This window comes from Propithecus coquereli, unplaced genomic scaffold, assembly GCF_000956105.1.
Source record: "Propithecus coquereli isolate 6110/MARCELLA unplaced genomic scaffold, Pcoq_1.0 Scaffold24, whole genome shotgun sequence".
NCBI classification, from domain to species: domain Eukaryota; kingdom Metazoa; phylum Chordata; class Mammalia; order Primates; family Indriidae; genus Propithecus; species Propithecus coquereli.
In genome coordinates, this window is record NW_012147952.1 from 4,815,985 (window position 1) to 4,837,370 (window position 21,386).

At 32.0% G+C, this 21,386-nt stretch overlaps 1 protein-coding gene across 1 annotated transcript in view; it reads left to right on the forward strand.

The window, feature by feature from the left end:
* SENP6 (SUMO1/sentrin specific peptidase 6) overlaps positions 1-21,386 on the forward strand; it is a 104,226-nt gene that overhangs the window by 34,692 nt on the left and 48,148 nt on the right. Inside the window, exons 5-7 of the mRNA XM_012646040.1 lie at positions 2,157-2,203; positions 3,871-3,931; positions 14,366-14,436. Of these exons, the coding sequence (XP_012501494.1) occupies positions 2,157-2,203; positions 3,871-3,931; positions 14,366-14,436 (179 nt within the window). The remainder of the gene's footprint in view (positions 1-2,156; positions 2,204-3,870; positions 3,932-14,365; positions 14,437-21,386) is intronic.

Genomic DNA, 21,386 nt, shown 5'->3' on the forward strand with positions numbered 1-21,386 from the left:
AAAAAAAAAAAGATTACAGTCTGGAAATTGGGTTGTGTTCTGTTTTATTCCAAGTCTCGGTACCTATTATATATACTTTGTGTGTCATTGCTCATCTTCGTCAATGACTAGATTCAGTTAATAAGAACTATTAATAATATTTCTAGTGAAATGTTGTTTCTTAAAAAACAATAATAACCTGAATTCATTTGTATTTAAAGAAATGGGCCAGGCACAGTGTCTCACGCCTGTAATCCCAGCACTTTGGGAGGCCAAGGTGGGAGGATCCCTTGGGGCCAGGAATTCTAGACCACCCTGGGCAACATAGCGAGACCTCGTCTCTACAGAAAATAAGAAAAATTACCTGGGCATGGTGGTGTATGCCTATAGTCCCAGCTGCTGGGGAGGCTGAGACAGGGTTGCTTGAGCCCAGGAGTTCAAGGCTACAGTGAGCTATGATCCTGCCACTGCATTCCAGCCTGGGCGATAGAGTGAGACCCTGTCTCTAAATAAATAAATAATCAATACAAGTGAAATACTTCACAAGAATGATTAAGGGCAGTAAAGAAAACTATAAAGGGCCAAGTCAGCGGGACAGATTCTACTTATATTTGTCTTTTATTTATTCTGTATAAGAGTAAACATTTCTTATCCCAGCTGTGGTGTGGCTGTCATTAAAAAGATTTTGATGTTCAGAAACAAGTTCATTTAGAGTTTTAAAATTTTCTTCCTTCAAAAACATTGGGTGATTTTGTGCTGTATACCAGGCATAGATGAGGTGCAGAGTATTCAAAGATGAATATGACAAAATTCCTGCCCATGAAGTTCAAGTTTGATTAGGGTGGAGATTGATTAAGGTACAGAAAGACAAGTAAACAAATGAATACATGGTAAATACAGTAGTAAAGATATACAAAGTATATGTAGTAATATTACAGAGAAGGGAACAGGGAAGAATTCAGAAAGGAAGGATTAAAGGAGCTTTTGAGAGTGTTCCAAGTAGAAAAGGATACTCCATGTAGTAGGAATCCCATTTTCAGAGGCACAAAGAAAGACTTTACCTAAGATAGTTGTTACCAAGCAGTTAGCACAATTGTCAGGCCTCAGGTGAGGGTGAACACGCTGGCTTTTATGGTTTCTCCTAAATTTTCTTATTTTCTCCAGTCTTAATTTGAAATAAAAACAATTGCCACCAGTTTGGTAATTCATGCACAGAGTATTTTTGGGGCAAGTGGGGTAATTTGTCTTTTAGGTAAATTAGACCTACGTTCTGTGCAATTTGTACTTCTTTATAGTAAGACTTGGAAATAAGTGCTTCACACTTTTTTAATCTATAAAAAATAAGTGAAAATTGTTAAACTATCACATAAGATTAGCTAGTCTTTGGGATGAAATTAAAATTCCAATCTATTTTCTTATTGTTATTTCAAATGTTAATTTAATTGCTATTTAAAAGGTAGGTCGTTTATATACTAATAGTGATAGAGGAGAATAGTATTAGAATGGAAAAAACAAAATGCAGAAATTTAAAAATCTATATACTATCCCCACCCCAACTTTAATCAAACTTGCTAAAACAACACATTTTATGAGTTTGTTTTATTTACATTTTCACCTTTTTCAGGGCTTTTTAAGGGTAGATGAAAAGATTTATAAAGACCATAAGGGAAGATAAATGTCTGCAAAAGCATATATAATCCGTAAATGGGAAAATAGGTTCCTAGAATAAGCAAGATTATTAATGAAAAGCACCACTTTGAAAGAATTTTTGAAGTCCTAACTCAGGTCATAGGTATCAGAATTAATCAGCCCCTTCCTCTTTCTTTTTTTTTTTTTTAATTTTAAGACCACTAGTATAGCACTAGTTCAAGGTAATTTTCCCTTTCCATTTTGTATGAGGTAGTTCAATAGGAATGTGAGCTGATATTTTTTTTACAAAGTCCTACATTACTATAATGACTTCCTCATTTTTTATGTATTTTTTTAATATGTAAACCTTTGTAGGATAAGACTTGATAATAAACATTGAAGATACTTATAAAATGCTACAACTTACAAATTAGATATCATATCATACGACAATTGAGTGTAGGTGTGCGTGTGCATGTGTGTGTGTGTGTGTGTGTGTGTGCGTGTGTGTGTGTGTTTTGGTCTTCCTAACTCCCTTGGTTTATTAGGAAGTACCGAAGCTGTTTCTTCTACCTCTTTTCTTTCCTCTGTACAGGTGAGTTTGAAAAACAAGAGAGAACTAAACTATTCTCACTTCTCGGGCCCAACAATATAGAATTGGAAATGGCTAGATTAGGTATTAATGCCTAACTTCTGGTTTTCATTTTACTTTTCCTAGAAATACAATTCGATAAGAAATAAATATATAGGGTAAGGTAGATTACGTTTAAACTTTTATATTTATATTTAGCTTCACGTACTTAAAAGGGATGTGATAATATTCTCTCCCTTTTTTTGTCAGTTAGCCAACATAGATTTATTTTATATAAGTTTTTCTTTTTTAATCACAAAGGTAAAATTTCACATGATATTTATGTAAGTTTATGGTTCTTTTCCTTACTGTTGAAATTTTTTTAAATACATGTTTTTTGTGAATGTTGTTGATGTAAAAAGAGGTTACCATATTTCTTTTTTCTTAATTTGCTAGGATTGAATTGATACACCACATGATAGGAATATATGAGTTAATATGGGGATTTGAGGATTTTTTAAACTATGCTTTGCTTACAGTTCTGAATATTTAGTTCCTTTTCATAATAAAGGGGAATAATTTTAGGATGTGAATCTTGTTTTATTCTAAGTTGAGGGCTTATATAATTTTACTCTTCAGTAACTGATATTGATAGCTTTTTGGAGTTTCTTTGAACTGTGGAGAAAGGTAGGACTTTATACATTGGACTTGTGATAAAAGGCCATGATTTCAAATTGCAGGCATTTCCTTATGTCCCAAATCATATACTGTATTTAATCTAAGACTTTTGTACAGAAGTTTCAGCCTTAAAACTTTTTTCCTCACTCAAAATCAAATAAATAATCATACCTGATATTAGGATTAGAACTACTAAAAAATTTATAGCTTTTAGGAAGTGTTATTGTTACTTGAAAACTGTTTACGTATTACTATAGTAGTCCCTCTTCTCCCTTTAATGGTTTTGATTTCTGAAGTTACAGTTAACAGCGGTCAACTGCAGTCCAAAAAGTATTTAATTTAACCATTCCCCTATTAGTAGATACTGAGATTGTTTCTAAGTTTGCTATGATATAAACATTGAATTTTCAGAGATTGAGAATGATGTTCAGGCAAGGGAAGTACATACTAATTCATAAAAGTGCAAAGGAGACACCAGGGCATAAAATATGAATAGACAGATTAATTCTGGTACTATGTTTCAATGCTGTGGGGCATATGATAAAGCTAGGTGTAATGTACAGAGCAAAGAACTCAAATACTTTCAAAAACAAAAATAAAAATTATCTGCCCATGTTCTGGCAACATAAATCAGAAAGCATGGGTGACAGCCATTTTGTTTATGAAATGGTTCCAGCAGTGCTTCATTTCCAGTATACAGATTTGGTACTATCCATGGTTTCAGGCACCTGCTGGTGTTTTGGAATGTATCCCCTGAGGATAAGGGGGGGACTACTTATATCCTCAAATATTTGATAGTTAAATAAAGCCCTTTCAGTAGTTTTTCATAGTTATGTATATTCGTCTTTCTTCCTATTAAATATTTAAGATTGTTTAGATTAAATTGTGTATATTGACAAAAATTAAACAATTTAGACAAGATTGAAAACATAGTAAATATACATAATATGTGTTTAAAACAAATTGATCACATTATAGTTTTGCCTTAATTAAGTTACTACAAATACAATGAGGTCTTGCCTCTTACATTTTTTTTCTTTTTCATGTTTTAAGCAGTCTGGACCGAAAAGAAAGGTAAGCTTAATATTGATGAAATTAGAGCATGAATAAGCAGTTAAATATCAAGCTATTTATATGCTTTGAAAAATATCCATTGAATTAGAGTTCATCATTACAGCTTATTAATTTAAATTTTTTTCCTTTTATTCTTAGTTGACACATAATAATTGTGCATATTTATGGGATACAGAGTTATATTTCAATGTGTATACAATGTTTAATGACCAAATCAGGGTAATTAGCATATCTATCACCTCAAACATTTATCTTCTCTTTTGTGTTGTGAACTTCAAAATCCTCTCTAGTAGCTCTTTGAAAATATATAATAAATTATAGTTAACCATATTCACCCTACAGTGCTGCAAAACACCAGAACTCATTTCTCCTATCTAGCTATAATTTTGTATTTATTTGTTAACTAACAATCTCCCTATTCTCCCCTCTCCCCACCCTTACTATCCTCTAATACCAACAATTCTCTCTATAATGAAAGAAAACTTGTTAAGAGTACAACAATATTTGTTTTATATAGATGATGTTTCAGCATCATTCTCAATATACATTTTTCTATGAATGATTATTATATATTTATGCTGATATGTGACTACTTTCTTTTAAAAATAGAATATTACAATGCCTTAGTAGTAAAGTTGCTTTCAGGTACATCACAAAGTATTTGTTCTTATATTTTAGTGACAACACTCCTGTTTTTACATTTTAGTAGATTGGGGGGAGGGAGGGAGAAATGGAATTAAAACACCTTAAGCTTGAAGTTAGAACTTTAAACATCAAATGTATTCTATTCTGACCCAAAACTTCGTAACAGAATTTTGTGACCAACTTTCTTCTATCACTGTTTGTTCCTCTTGTAAGAACATTGACAGATACATATTCTTTTAGGAGAAATCTGAATAATGTAAATACCATGAAAAAGGTTTTAAGAATATACATTTCTTTGAATAGTGAAATAGTTTTAATTGTTTTAATGCAAGTGTCTGTAAGAGTAGCTTCTCTCTCCTAGAGATATGTATACAGAATTTTTTTGTGCATGTGTGTTTTTTTTCTTGCTTTGATGAGATTCTCAAAAGTCCTTTAAGAAAACTCCTCACTCTCCCTCCAAACAGTTTAAGAGCCTTTGTATTAAAGCAATACTTTCATGTAATTTGTGAGTGTCAAAACAAGGGACATTCCATAATTTTAATTCTTTAACTCTGTAATTTTATTTAAAGGTATAAAGGAGGTAGAGAGGACAACCTGCAATATTTTATAAAATGCATGTGTTCCACATTACTTCATGAACACCAAGTTTCTGAAATACAAATTTCAAGGTGATCCTTCCAGCAAAAGATTTAAGCATATTTTATAATTGTCAAATACTTTACAAGTCTTACATGTTTTAAATGAATGGGTTGTGCAAATATTTTACTTACCTATTTCCTAGGAAAAAAGTATTTTCCCATTGTGTCAGTTTATTTCTTTGAGTAAATCATTATTTCTTGCCAGATATAGATGATTCCTTTTATATATTTTTAATTTATAACTTCTAAGGGACTATTTTTTTTTAGTAAGGTCATTTATAAGACACTTTAATAACATTTCCAGAAATATATATTAAATAATTCTTCGTAAAATCACACATATGAAACAGACTCTTGGTTTAGCCAAATAAACACATTCTTTCCTGTATGTTATTATAATTAAAATGTAGGTACAGTTATATTACCAGAATAATAGATTTTAAATTATTTTTTTTTTACCATAGCCTGGGAGGATTTGTGGGTTTTCTACTGTTTTGACTTCTTGTGCCTGTTTCTGTGGTGGGAATGTATTCATTGATACATTCAGCAAATATTTAAATGACCGTATGAGCCAGGCACTTTTCTAGAGGCAGATAAACATACCTGCAACCTTGGAGCTTACGTTCTTGTTGGAATAATACTGCAACAGGAGTCAGATACACAATTAAATAACCAACATAACCATTAGGCACATTATTTGCTATGAAATGGGAATAATAGATTTGTCCAATTTTAAAAGAGTTTTGTGAGGAACAAATGAGATAATTATTTAAAACTGACTTATACATTATAACAAATTTGAAATTTCTGAACATTTAATAGTAATAGATATTAGAATTCTTTCAGTCTTTTGTGCTAAGAATTACATCAAGGGACTCTAAAGCTCTTGAAAACTAAATGTCAAGCAGCAACTGTTTATAAAAGACGTTGTAGCAAATATAACCGAGTGCTTTATTCAGCAACTTAGTTACTGTTAGGCTGAATTTAGCCCATAATCTTTTGGATACCTACCTAAAATCATTTTGTGTTTATCTTTATCAGAGATAACAGAACTTTTGTGTTATCAGTAGATTTTACTTGGTACATTTTTTTTTTAAATAGTCTTTTCTTTCTTGTGAATGGTAAACTATATCTTTTTTCTGGTCTTCGAAGAGTAATAGAAGATGTTTTTTCTTTATCCCTTACCACGTGAGGGATAATAAATAAATGATTTATTTATAGGAGAATGATTTATCTAATAAGAGCTAGGTAGTTGTAGAAGGTTAATCTCTTCCAGGTTTTTTCCACTTGTACTATATACTAAGTACATCGATGTATGTTTTATGCTTAAAACCTAACTAAAATAAATAAAAAACAATATTAAGATGCAGAACTTGCAGACTTAAAAAAAAATTGCTGCCAATTCTATGTTGTGGGCAACTGACAACTTGTATGACTTAAATTCCTTTCTGACTCATGGCCACATGAGTTATAAATACGGTGTGTGTGTGGTAGCACCAGTAACCTGAAATATTTAATCTGGTGTTTGAACTGCCTTTTTTTCCTCTCCCTGATGAAGAATCTGTTGACCTATTATAGGACTGAAGCACATAGTGGCTTTTGAATTTAAAACATTTTTTAAGTATTTTTTTAATTGCAAAACGTATGTACATGTTGTAGAGAATTTTGAAATAAAAAAGGCAGGAAGGTGAAAAGAATACAATAAAAACATGAAATACTAGAAATGCTTACTTACAGGGTGTGTGTGAAAAGACAAGTATAGTTACAGAATTTATAATTTTTTAAAGTTCTCATAATAGAAAATTACATTGTTAGGATTTTGATACGTTTCTTTCTGATCTTTTTTTTAATGTACTTTTTAATATATTTAACATATGCGAAGTCATAATGAAAATGAAGCTGTGTATTCTGAATTTTCACCTAACACTTCCTGAGCATTTTTTCTTGTCATTAAGTTGGCTTCTAAAGAATAATTTTTTTTTTTTTTTTTTTTTTTTTTTTGAGACAGTCTTACTCTGTTGCCTGGGCTAGAGTGTCGTGGCGTCAGCCTCGCTCACAGTAACCTCAAACTCCTGGGCTTAAGCGATCCTTCTGCCTCAGCCTCCTGAGTAGCTGAGACTACAGGCATGCGCCACCATGCCCGGCTAATTTTTTCTATATATTTTTAGCTGTCCAAGTAATTTCTTTCTATTTTTTAGTAGAGACGGGGTCTCGCTCTTGCTCAGGCTGATCTCGAACTCCTGAGCTCAAATGATCTGCCTGCCTCGGCCTCCCAGAGTGCTAGGATTACAGGCGTGAGCCACTGTGCCCAGCCCTAAAGAATAATTTTTAAAGACTATATAATAACTTGTCCTGGAGATACATATAACTTATTTACCCATTAGCCCATTTCTGATTGTTTTTTTTTACTATTTTATATATATAACATTGATGAAAAACTTTGTTTGCATCTCTTAGAATAAGTCTCTGGAAAAGGATTTTCTTACCAAGAATCCAAATGTTTTTAATGCTTTTGATAAGTACTGCTAAATTGTTTTTCAGAGATTTGGAACTCATTCATAATGGCAACATAAATTGCTATCTGAAGTATCTGAAAATAAAATTGTATTCGGATGATAACTATCTTCTTTGGAATAAGAGTTGTCTGAACTCTTAGAAATAATGAGTGGAGCAAGATGACAGGCTATAAGACTAATAATAATAATTTGAACTCTAATCAATTGAGATATATATTGGAGAGGCCACAATATTCACAGTAGCAACTAAAAGTAAATAGTAATAAAATTAATAATGAGTAATCCCTTATAAATGTATCAAAGAACCTAATCTGAGGCATATATCATGTTCCCTGTTGGTATAAGACTTTGTTATTCGATGCCTGTGCTCCTTAAGAGAAAGTGAATTTAATGTAATTCTAGTCAGAATCTCAGTGAGTTTATTGTTATTTTAAGAAATTTAACAAATTGATTCTAAAGTTCATTTAGAATAGTATTTGAGAAGAGTAATAGACTTATCTTTTTTTAACCAAGAATAAATGAGGGAAGAGAAGAATAACTCATCTTGCCACATAATAAAACCTACTATAAAGAAAATAGTGATGACACATGGAAACACTAGGAAAAGATTAGACAGTAAGATAGTAAACAAATTAGAAAGTCCAGGTGTATTCAGTTTCCAACCAACCTGTCCAATAAATAAGAACAAGTCTATAGTGCTTTTAAATGCTTGAATTTTGATATTTGTACATTGGCTGACAAAATTTTGGATTACTATATGATGGTTCTGCATGGTGGCCAGTGGTTCAGTTTTGGCAGCATTACCATCCTTGGTAATGACATTGAATATCTGTGCAATTGTTTGAAATGATAAATATACTTCTCATTACATACTGCTTTTTGGTATACATTTTTACTTATTCCAAGTGTTTACTGAGCCTACTGTGTTCTAGACATAATTGATACAGTGATTAACAAAACAGACAAGATCCCTGTACTTCTATAGTTTACATTCTGATGGGGCAAAGACTAATAATTAGCAAGTAAAACATGAAATAGTAAGTTCTATGGAGAGAAGTATAATTGGATGATGTGATAGAGTGACAATATGGTGTCTTTAGATTATTTGTTCAGGGAAACTCTTTACTAAGAAGCTAACGTTTAATCAAGGACTAAATGAGAAGAAGTCTACAGTGCCCTGATCATAAGAGTGGCTTTCCCAGATAGGGAAGAGGTGGTGCTAAGTTACTAATGCAGGGATGAGTTGATGAGTTTGGCATGTTCAAAGAACAGAAAAAATGTCCACTGTGGCTGGTGCTTAGAGAGCAAAGGAGAGAATGTTGTGAGATGGGTTTGGAGAGGTCAGCTGGGATCTAGATCACAGAAGGCTTTGTGAGACGATGTGAAAAGTTTGGACTTTTTATTAGTGCAATAGAAGCTTTCAGAGCATTTTAGATAGAAAGGTGTTATTACCTGATAAGTCTTTGAGATTTTTAAACACAGTCTTTTGTATAAGATTTGTAATTCGGCACAATTATAAGCTTAAGACAGTGGCAGTTCAATTAAGGCTAAACATGTTCCCCTTTCTAAATAGACATGTGCTGCAAAGGAAAATCAATAATAGTCTATGACTAAGTATTCAAAACCAGCTCAGCAAAATCTAGGAGTATAGGAAGTAAAAAGGCAGAAGAAAAGCAATCTTCCAATCTTTTTTTTTTTTGGAGGGAATTGGAAGATTGTGGTGGAAAAATAAAAGGATTTTGAAGGTTTTATGCCGTGAAGGATGCAATAGAACTTAGCTTGAGGAAATAGTTTGAATCTTGATAGATGTTAAGAAAACAGAAATATGCAAGTGTAATAAGGGTTGAGAGTGGGAAGGTAACTATTCATTTGTTAAGTTGGGGAGGGGGGAAACAAATGAATAGTACATTTTGCAAGCAATAGTGTAAATTATTTAAAAGTAGAAGAAATGAGAAAACAAAATGAAATAATGGTAAACATATAGCTAATGAAGTAAGAGGAAAGGAAAATATGAAGTCCATCAGCTGTTATAATAATTATAATCAAGTTGAATATATGTAATAAGAGACAAATTAGTTAGATTAAACCCAGCTATACTATATTGTTTACAAGAATCAGGCTAAAATAACAATGTGAAAGTAAAGGTTTGTTTGGGGCTGTTAGAGATGCAAACAAAAAGAAAGCATGAGTGGAATTTTAATAAAAAATGAGATGGAATTAAAGATTAGAAACACTAGACAAGATAAAGGAGCACATTTTGTTAATAGGCACAATTTATAAGAATATTATAACAAATAAATGTATAAAACTCCTCCCATATGATATTTAAAATGAAAGAAGTTTTTGGTTAGAATACAATTGTAAGAGATTTTAATACGTCATCTTAAAATTTAAACTGATTTATCAGTTTAAAATGTTTGGAATAATGGATTGTAGCTGTAAAAGGAATACATTTGATTTATAGAATTTACATCTTTTGACATCTGTTTTGTAATGGAAAAATCAATAAGAAGAGCTATCATTAAAGCAAGGCAAAAAACAAACAAATAAAATGCCCAGATCTTGGTAGCTTCTAAATATCATTTTCCCATAAAAAGAACATGGAGAAATGACTGATTCTAGGGACATGATAGGTAAAACACAAAATGAATGTGATGCCAGAAACCTAGCAAGTACTAAAAAAAAAAGGGTGCTCACTTCAGCAGCACATATACTAACATTGAAAAGATACAGAGACAATTGGCATGGATGACACACAAATTAGTATAGAGTTGAGAGAGAGAAGGTTTGTTTACATATGTTTACGCATATTTTTGTAAATTTTGTGTTGTATATATTTTATTAATATTACAGTAAGAAAACAACAAAAGGATAGAGTCACATCAAAGGAACATAGGAGCCAACTGAAAGAGCTTCCAAAGGCTGGAACTGTAACAGTTGGATTATAACCCTAAGTATAAAATATCCTCGAGTCATATTGATGTAAATGTATAAGTAAATCATTTATTTATTGAACTATCCTAGCAATCTTGAAAGTAATACCACTTTTGATACAGTACTGGATTTGCTAATAAGATTTTACAGGCTGCATAAAATGTGCTGGGAGAGAACTGTTTCTTACAGATGAATACCAAAAATATATGTAGATGCTCCCCTCTTCGGGAAGTGGAGCTTAATTACCCCATTCCTTTTGAGTGTGGGCTGGACTTACTGACGTGCTTCCAAGGAGAGTACGGAAAGAGAAAAATAGTAACTTTATAGTGGAGAAACCTGGCAAACAGCCAAGAGATCAAGGTTAATTTAACATCACCAGTGATGTCATACTGATCACTTTACCTTATGATACAATGTGATTAGAAGGGCACTTCACATCTGTGATATTCTCCTAAACCCACAGCCTCAGTCTAATCATGAGAAAACATCAGACAGACCTAGATTGGAGGTAATTCTATAAAATACCTGACCAGTTCTCTTCCAAAGTGTCAAGGTCACGAAGAAGAACAACAAAAAGCTGAGAAACACAGAGGGGAGAATAAAGAGACCTGGTGACTTAATGGCAGTGTATCCTGGATTGGATCTTGGAACAAAAATAGGGTGTTAGTGGGACAGGTGGTAAAATTCTAATAAAGTCTTAATAATAGTGTACCAGTGTTGGTTTCTTTTTTGACACATTTGTGATGGTACTGTTAAGGTGTTAATATTATGGTGAGGAATATAAGGGAATTCTGAATTGTCTTTGCAAATTTTCTGCAAATCTAAAATTCTTTCAAAATTACGTTTACTAAAAATAAGACTTTTGTAGCTGATCTTATCCTACCTTTAACAATAAAGCATTTTGATGTTATGTAAAAAGTTTAGGATCGAGAAATAAAGGCTGTCCATCTTATGCAGCTTATAAAATCTTATGTTTATATAGTGGAGTTTCTAAAACTTGTACAGAAAACACAAACCCTGAGAAGCAAAAAACCTCCCCGCCTACGATGACAAAGAAGCTTCTCTGCCTCTGCTTAGTTTGGGTGGAGAAGAAATACCCATTGAGATTAAATCCTAGGCTTGAGCTTCATATGAGTTTGGAGTTTGAAATTTGTACCTGCAAGAGTAATATAACCCTCAAATTAAGAAGTTAACATAAATTTTGATTTTAGGTCATCTAGAAAAAATTTGCAAAAACAACTAAATTTTAAAGAAAATAAGATAGTTTATGGCTAGAAAATTATTTTAATTCTCTCATCAAACATTCTATTTTTATCTTGAAATTCTTTTATTGTATTTAAGGTATGCTTTAATTTCTTCAACTTATTTTTTTGAAAATAAAACTTAATTTATTCTGTTTGTGTAAGAAAACATAACAAATATTGAAAACAGGGTGGACATAAATCTGGAAACATAAGGAAACATATGTAATAGTGTAATGTTACATTATAGTATATAAGGTTGTGGATATTACACGATGTATTTAGCACATTGTCCCATATTAACAATGCATGATTCAATACACTGTGTCAAACTGCAAAGAATACGGAGAGTTAATGTAGCATTTTCATCAATCTTTGCAGACATATATGATTTGCCATCTCAGATGATTTGTTAGTTATTTTTACAGAATAAACCTGTGCTTTTAGTATCCCAGAAAAGTAATCAGGTTTGAACTGAAAATAAAATCCATAGTTCCAAATTTTGTGGCCACTTATAACTGTCAAATAATTATTTTCCTTGTTGATAACCTTCACTATTTCAAAATATGTATTGTCCACTGTTTTAAATATATATGATATACTCAGTTACTGGGGAGTTTACCACAATAGTATATTTTGCTGCAGATTCAGTTGCCTCTGTGTTGCATTTTAAAGTTGTTTTAATTTTTCTAAAGTGTAGAGTTATAAAAATTGGGGGTTAAGTCATTTATTCAATTTGGAGATAAGATACCTTATATTCTCTTTAAAGCGAAAGTATATGGAATGTAAAAACATTCATTTTATTTTAATCCTGATATTTAGGAGCTAAAAACCTACCTTCTTTTTCCTTTTTTTAAGAGACGGGTTCTCACTGTGTTGCCCAGTCTGGACTCAAATTCCCAGCCTTAAGTGATCCTCCCTCCGCTGCCTCTCTGCTGGTTAGGATTACAGGTGCATGCCAATGCCTGGCACCTACCTTCTTTCTTGTAGGACTATTACTATTCTCATCTTCATAACTTATAACCTGACAAATCTTAAAATTTTGGCAAGATGGAAATTTCCCACTTGTTCCAGATATTGCTCTGCTCATCAATATTGATGCAGTTTGTTAGGATTCATACTCCAGCATTGCCATTGAATGATTGTGTGACAATAGGCAAGTTAATTAACCTCATTGTGCCTCAATTTCTTCATCTATAAAGTGCTAATAATAGTATTTACCTTATGAGGTTATTATGAAGATTAAAGGAATTCAATAGATACAAAGCACTTAGAATAGTACCTGGCACATAACATTTAATATTTGCCACCTCCTATTACAGTATACTGCTATCACGACTCATTATTCTTTTATGTCATCTTCATATTTTGTTTTCATTTTAAGTGCTGTGAATTTTATAATGTCAAAATATGAATTCTTATAAGAAAATTTCTTTGGGATTTTTGTTTAAACTGAATTGCATTATTCTAATAAATAGAAGATACAGATCATTAATGAGAGTAGCAATACAAATAAATAGAATAGCCCCTTGTATTTTTAATTCCCTGGTTAAATGGGAATATTTTTAGAAGTTTTTATTTAGGGTGGGAAAGTATCTAGCTATTGTAGCTCCCTGGTCTGTTGCACTTTTTTGAGGTTCTCTGTATACAATCCTTTTATCCCACAATTAGCTACAGGGTTTTTGCTTTTTTAAAAAAAAATTGGTTGTCTATTTGGATTTATGTCATAGTATTTAGGACCCTCAGTTACTAAAGTTTATGTTTAAAATCGTTGAAATCAATTGTATATGAAATTTGACAAAGTAATATTTTAAAACAAGTATACTAATATCCGCTGCCATATGTAGTCATATCATGAGACTAAAATACTTGTTCCATGAGTGCTGGTTTTGTACATAACATTTTTTTTGTTCTGATTTTAGAATTATTCTCAAGACAACCATATTCAACATTTATTTCTTCATTTACTGATTTATTTTTAAACAAGTAAAATACATTTACAGTAAAATTGGTCAAATTGAGTATTATTAAGCTGAGAATTTTTTTATTCAAAATATATATGAATATGAAGTATTATGAGTTTTTAATATAATTTCTATAAGCTGATTATGAAGGTAATTCCCCCCCAAAAATTCTAAAGGTTTGTGCATTTGAGGAATAAATGTATATAGCTTTTCACAGTGACTACTTTGAAAGGATAATGGATTCATTTATCAAATATTTATTCAACAATCTGATTTATGTGCTCGATAGATTGACATTCTAAGTAAAATAGAGTCACTGTCCTTAGGGATCTTATAATGTATTCAACATTTGTATATTTGTGTAGTACAGTTTTATAGTATCATTTTTATATGGCTAAGAAGCTGTGATTTGCTTTTAATAATATAAGTATGCACTTTTTAATTTTGAAAACCATATTTTCTGTTAGAATAAAACTATATGAATTTCCTTTTCTAGGAAAGAATACCCACCTCATGTCCAAAAAGTTGAAATTAATCCTGTAAGGTTAAGTCGGCCCCAAGGTGCTGGTAAGTGTGCAGTTTTATTTGTTATACCTATGAAGGGTTTTGGATTACTGCATGAAAGTACAGAGATATGACATGGGCTTTAGAATATTCCCAAGTATAAAAGAAATATGTAGAAAACCATTTTTTGTAACCGATTTGAGAATTTCTTTAACTGTGATCTGATATCATCAGGGGATGGTTGCACAGTCAGGTGATTACTGTTTGAAATCTTTTGATCATATTAGCATTTTTATGTTACAAATCTAAATATTAACTGTAGTTGAATTATTAGCTTTGAGATTGGGTTTTATTGAATTATGTTATAATGTTGTATTATGTAATTGTCTTTTCATTTAATGGTTTTGATCCTGAAACTTAGAATACATTAGGGAACTACTTGATTAAAAAGAGACCATACTTGATACAACTATGTTAATAGTAGATGTTGGAAAACTGGTGTGAGTAGAAATTTATATTTGTATTTAAATAATTTTTAATAAACTGGTATTATATTAATATAAAAATAAAATAAGGGCACATAACATTTATAAAAAATATTGCCATCAAATCAGTTTTCATTATTTAGAATAATAAATTTTAATATGTGTCTAGCTTGTTTGTCCCAGGCCTTTGCTTGTTTAAATAGCTCTAATGTCTCTTAATTCCAAAATCTAATGATTTTAAATAGCTAGGTTTTCCTGCTGGCTGAAAGTGTGTTTTTTAAAACACTTGTGTTGTTTTTCTACTTTGTGTGAAAAATCTTTTGTGCATTTACTGGACATACCTCTATTTTATGAAGAAAATATCCAAACTTAGTTTTATTCTTTCTTAGTTATGTGCAGTCATTATGAATGTGAATTATCGTACTTAGCAATGCATATTTACGCTCACTAAGTTTATTAAGTTTAGCAACAGTGACTCCCGTCTTCAGCATTTATTCTGTTATATCTTAAATCTTTATTGAACTCTTACTCTGTACTACATGCTGAGTCAAATGCTTTGTATTCATTATTTACTTTTATCCTAGCTTTCTATCCAAGATCCCTATAAGCTAAATTCAACATTTACCTGCATTTTGTACAGAGGAGGAAACTGAGGCATGGAAGGATTGCATAACTTGCTCAAGAACACAGAGCTAGTAAATAGCAAAGCTGATACTGGAACCCAGGTCTGTTTGACGCCAGATCACATGCTCTTAACCCCTGTGCTTTACTATTTTCTTGCTCAGTCACAAAGAAAGTTACTTCTAATCCTCAGAGAAGAACTAAGTGTACAATAGGTGTTGTCATTTCCATTTTACGAAGTATTTCAGAGAGGTTTAAGTGATTTGGCCCATTAATACAGTTTTAGATGGCAGTTAGCCAGGCTTGTTACAAATAATTTTTAAAATTTATTTAACAGTATTATCTAACGGTCTTATCTATTCATTTTATTTAACAGTCTTATCTATTCATTTTATTTAACAGTCTTATCTATTCATTAAGTAGATAAGAATACTCTTCTTTCTGTTAACTTATTTTGAAATAATTTTAGACTTACAAAAAAATTGTGAAATTAGTACAGAGAGGTACCCATTGACCCTTCACCCTGCTTCCCCTAATGTTAACGTCTTTTTAATCATAGTACATGTATCAGATTAAGAAATTGGCATTGCTGTAAGATTCTTGACAAAATTATAGAACTTGTTCAAATTTCACTAGTTTTTCACTAATGTCCTTTTTCTGTTCTGGGATCCCACATTGCATTTAATTGTCATATTTTCTTAGTTTCCTTGAAAATTTTGAAGACTACTAGTCAATTGCTTTGTATAATGCCTCTCGATTTGGGTTTGATGATTTTGTCTCATTAGATTTAGGCTATGCATTTTGGCAAGACTTTCACAGAAGTGATGTTGTGCCCTTCTCAGGGTTTGCAAGATGTTGATACATCTTATTATTGGTGATGTTAACCATGATCACTTGGTTATGGTAGTTTCTACTGGGTTTCTTCATTGTAAAATCATCATTTTTCCCTTGGTACTTAAAAAAGATGTTGGAAGAGATACTATGAGACTCAAATATTCTGTTTCTCCTCAAACTTTTACTCACTGATTTTAGCATCCATTGCTGGATCTTGCTCACAACAGTTATAGCTTGTCTAATGGTGATATTTTTATTTTCTTCATTTCTTTAACATTTATTAATTGAAATTCTTCTGTAAGGAAGAGCTGTACCTTCCCTATTTGATTATTTATATCTGTAGACTCATGCTTAATAAATGAAGTTCTTATTTACGGATAAACTTTAGGAGAGGAGTATTGGTATATTTAACTTTTAAACTTTGCACCTTCTTTTATGTTAGGTAGATACATCAATATTGCATTTTATTTTAGGATTTCCTTTAGAGATGATTTTGAAAACATTGAGATTTCAAACCCAGATCACTAGTTACTGGCATAGCTCAGAGAATAATTTTCTCCTACAAAGAAATCACTGTTGTTCTGTAGTTCTTAACACCCAAGGTGATTTTCTTTATCATTATTTCTGCTCCCTTTATTTTGAATTTAAGAGACATTTAATATGAATTTTGATAAGTTATAGCCGTATTCCAGCACTTACTAACATTAGTAGGCAGTTCTTTAGTATAAAATTAAAGGTGTAAACCATTAAGTATAATTTTTGGTCACACTACATGTCCTGTTTTTTATTTGTTATTCTTTTTAAATTTTTCTGAACATATATAATAACAACTATATGACTATATTATTAAGATATCTTGGCCTGGGCTTGATGGCCTACATCTATAATCCCAGGACTTTGGCAGGCCAAGGCAGGAGGATTGCTTGAGGCCAGGACTTTGAGACCAGCCTGAGCAAATAGCGAGACTCCATCTCTACAAAAATAAAAAAATTAGCTGGGTGTAATGGCTCACACCTGTAGTCCCAGCTACTCTGGAGTTTGAGGTGGCAGGAACGCTTGGGCCCAGGACTTTGAGGTTGCAGTGAGCTGATTATGCCTCTGTACTCGATCCAGCCTGGGTGACAGAGCAAGACCCTGTCTCAAAAAAAAAAAAAAACCGACTTCATGTTTTTTCTCTACTTCTTTTTGTTGTTTCTTAGACTTCCTTTTTGTTTTTCCAACCTATTTTTTTAATCTTTCACAAAGAGAATGAATAGACATATGCTGTCTCTGAATATACATTTAATTACATTCCTGATGTATTATGTGATTACAACTCAGTCCTCTGATTTGGCACTATTTAATTCACATGTACAGAGGAAAAATATCCCCTCATGCTCAACCAGTCAGGGTAGCTGCTATTAGCATTTTAATATATAACTTTCCAGACCTTTTGTATGCATATATACCCTTTTATATGTATGTATTCATACTCTGTTCTGTTACTTGCTTTTTGACGTTGTTATGATATTTCCTGGTTTCTGCACTTTCATTAAAAGATATTGGAATGTCAGAGGAAACTAGCATGGAAAACACAATTAAGAACTTTGAAGGAAGTTTAAGAATCAAATATGGATTAATTCCTTATAAGTAGGAATAACTCCTTACAATTTAATATGTCCAAGTCTCTGTAATCAAATTTTAATGAATGTATTGTGGCACAGCATAAATTCATAATTATTAATATAATTTAGTTTTCAATGTTTTGATATTATAAGTAATGTGATTGTTATACTAGTACCTGCATTTTATGTAATTGATCTATTTCTTTAGATCAAATCCCTATAAATAAAATTGCGTGGTTGAAAGTTGTGTACTTTTTTTTTTTTTTTTTTTAAGGGAAACAGGTTCTCATATGTTGGCCAGGCAGTGGTGTGATCATAGCTCATTGCAGCCTCAAAGGGCTCAGGTAATCCTTCTGCCTCAGCCTCCTGAGTAGCTAAGATGATATAGGCTCATACCACTGTGCCTGGTTATTTATTTATTTTTTTGTAGAGACAAGGTTTTGCTATATAGACAAGATGGTCTCAAACTCTTGGCCTCAAGCAGTCCTCCTGCCTCAGCCTCCCAATGTACTGGGATTACAGACATGAGCCACCATGACCAGCCTGTACACATTTTTAAGACTTGATATGTTATTGCCAAAATGCCTTGTGTAAGGATTGTTAGCTCCTAACAAACAGTATTATTTGAATATGCCTGTTTTCTTCTGCTTTTCAGCAACACTAGATATTATCATTCTTTTAGGCTTTGCCAATCTAATCTAAACATGTATTTTTCACATTTCCTTCATTACTGGTGAGGCATGGGTTGTGGGGTTTTTTTTCGTTGTTGTTGTTGTTTTTTTTTTTGAGACAAGGATCATACTATGTTGCCCAGGTTGGTCTCGAACTCTTAAGCCCAAACGATTGTTCCCTGACCAGCCTCCTGAGTAGCTGGGATTACAGGCATCTTATATGTGTAATGTACATTTGGATTTCTTTTGTTCATGTTTGCCCATTTATTTATTGGGTCCTTTGTTTATTTATCACTTATTTATTAAAGCTTTTTATAAGCTGAAGATAGTAACTCTGTTATCTCTGATGCAGATACCTTTCCATTTTGTGATTTTTCTTTTACTTTTTCTAGTGTTGTCAAATAATAGATTTTAATTTTGTTGAAGTCAAATCTAGTTGTTGTCAAAGTTAGGTTTACTTCTTTAGTCTCATGTTTAGAAAAGCTTTTCCTACCCTGGATATCTAAAAATATCCACCTTTATTTTCTGAAAGACCTTTTAGGTTTATTTTTATTTATTTACACGTTTTTACATTTAAATTATTTTTAAACAACATCCTTATATTAACTTTATTTCCCTTCAATATATTTGGATGAATGTTCAGGAATGCCTAACAAAATATTTAATAAATTGCTTTAGGAATAAATTTCAACTGTATTTTTTCCCTATGCTTTTGGAATGTCAGACCTTTTTTTTACTAGCTTATTTTGCAAATATTAATATTAATATATTTGTAAATTTTCCACTGATACATTAAAGTTATCAGTTTTCCACTGATACATTAAAGTTTCCACTGATACATATAGTTAGGTATGACTTATTAATGCAAGTTTGCCTTGTGCCTCTATGCCATGAAAGTGTCTGTTCTCAGGAAGCTCAACGGCTAGAGAGACTACAAACTTGAAAGCATATTGCTATACAATTGAGAAGTACTGTATAGAGGCAAATTCAAAATGTTGTGGTATCATAAAGGAGTGGTCACTGACCCTTTCTGAAGGTTGAAATAAATCCTCACCAAAAAAATGAATAAACCTGAGTTTTGGCTAATCAGAGTTTGACAGACCAAGTAGAAGAGAAAAAGCATTGCAACTAATAAGAATAGAATGCAGAAGTACAACTGGTGAAAGAGTCTTACCTTATTTGAATAAATAATGTATTAATATTTGATTGGAGACTAGATAGAGGATAGCCAGCATGAAGGCATAGAAGTAGGTAGAGGTAGGTTGTCATGCTAAGGAGTTTTTACTAACTTCCATAGACCAAAAGTATAGTGTATAGCCAAAAGTGATTTTTAAAGAGGTTGTAATAAGAATGTGATACATGGCTTTAGTTTTATTTTATATTGAAAATCAGTTATAGTGGCAGCTACATGATAGAGAAAACCAGCTATTTTTCTAGTTTGTCTTTTGAAAGATAGTAAAAAATAATTTAAAAGCAAATATATAACTAGAATAAAGATAGTTTATGTTTTGTCACTATTCTCTGGGTATTTTCCAGCATATTGTAATGTCACAACTAAAATCTCAAGAAAGTTAAGGCCTTTCCTTGCCGTGCCCCATCCCCAAATTCCGTTATGAAAATTTTCAGACATGCAGAAAAGTTGACTTTTATATAGTGAAAACGCATGTATCGACAACATAGATTTCGCAGGTAATACTTTTTTATTCTAAACACTTCAGGCATATCATTAACTTAGAATTCAGTATTAGTTTACAGTTTTCTTTTTTCTTTTGAAGTAAAATTTACATACAGTGAAATACATCAGTATTAAGTATACTGTTCAGTACATTTTTGACAAATATTTGTCTCTTTCTAATTAAAACCCCTGTGAAGACATAGTACAAATAGTATTGTCACCTTAGAAAGTTCCCTCATGTTCTTTCACATTTCCCACCTATGCCCCCTCAAAGGTAACCATTGTTCTGATTTTTTCCAGCATGGATTAATTTTGCCCGTTCTAGGACCATATATAAATGGAATAATACGATATGTACTCTTTTATGTAAAGCTTCTTTCATTCAGGGTAATTTTTTTTTGAGATTCATCCATATTGTTGCATACATCAGTAGTTCGTTCTTTTTTAGCATTCCATTGTATGGATGTACCAATTTATCGATTTTACCAATGGATGGACACTTGGGTTATTTCCAGTTTTTGTCTATTATTAATAAAGCTGCTATGTACATTCTTTTTATGGAGGATTTTTTTTTACTTTGGATTTTAAAATTTGTTCTTCCTATATCCCACCTTTATATAGATTACTCTTACTTATCCAATAATATCTTCCATCTCACCTTTCTTGTATGTGTGGAAATAGTGTAGTATATTTAAAAAGACATTTTGCCTAGGCGCGGTGGCTTACTCCTGTAATCCCAGCGCTTTCAGAAGCTGAGGGGAGAAGAATCACTTGAGCCCAGGAGTTCAAGGATGCCATGATCACGCCACTGCACTCCAGACTGCGCAACAGAGTGAGACTCTGTCTCTAAAAAATAAAAATAAATTTAAAAGACATTAAGCTAGAAAATCCAGCAGAGAGTATCTTAATCTTGATGTTACTACTGTGTGATCTTGGATAAACACTCTTTGTTCTCTTTCTCATCTCTAAAAGAGGGATTCATCATCTAAAGCAGGAATGTCAACGTTCATCTCAGGTACCTTCCTGGAGTAGTCTGTTAAGGATTTGCTACATCACGGCTTAACAAAAATCACTTCCACAATCAGTTAGCTAGTAAAACCTCCTTGAGCCTCCACTTATCAAC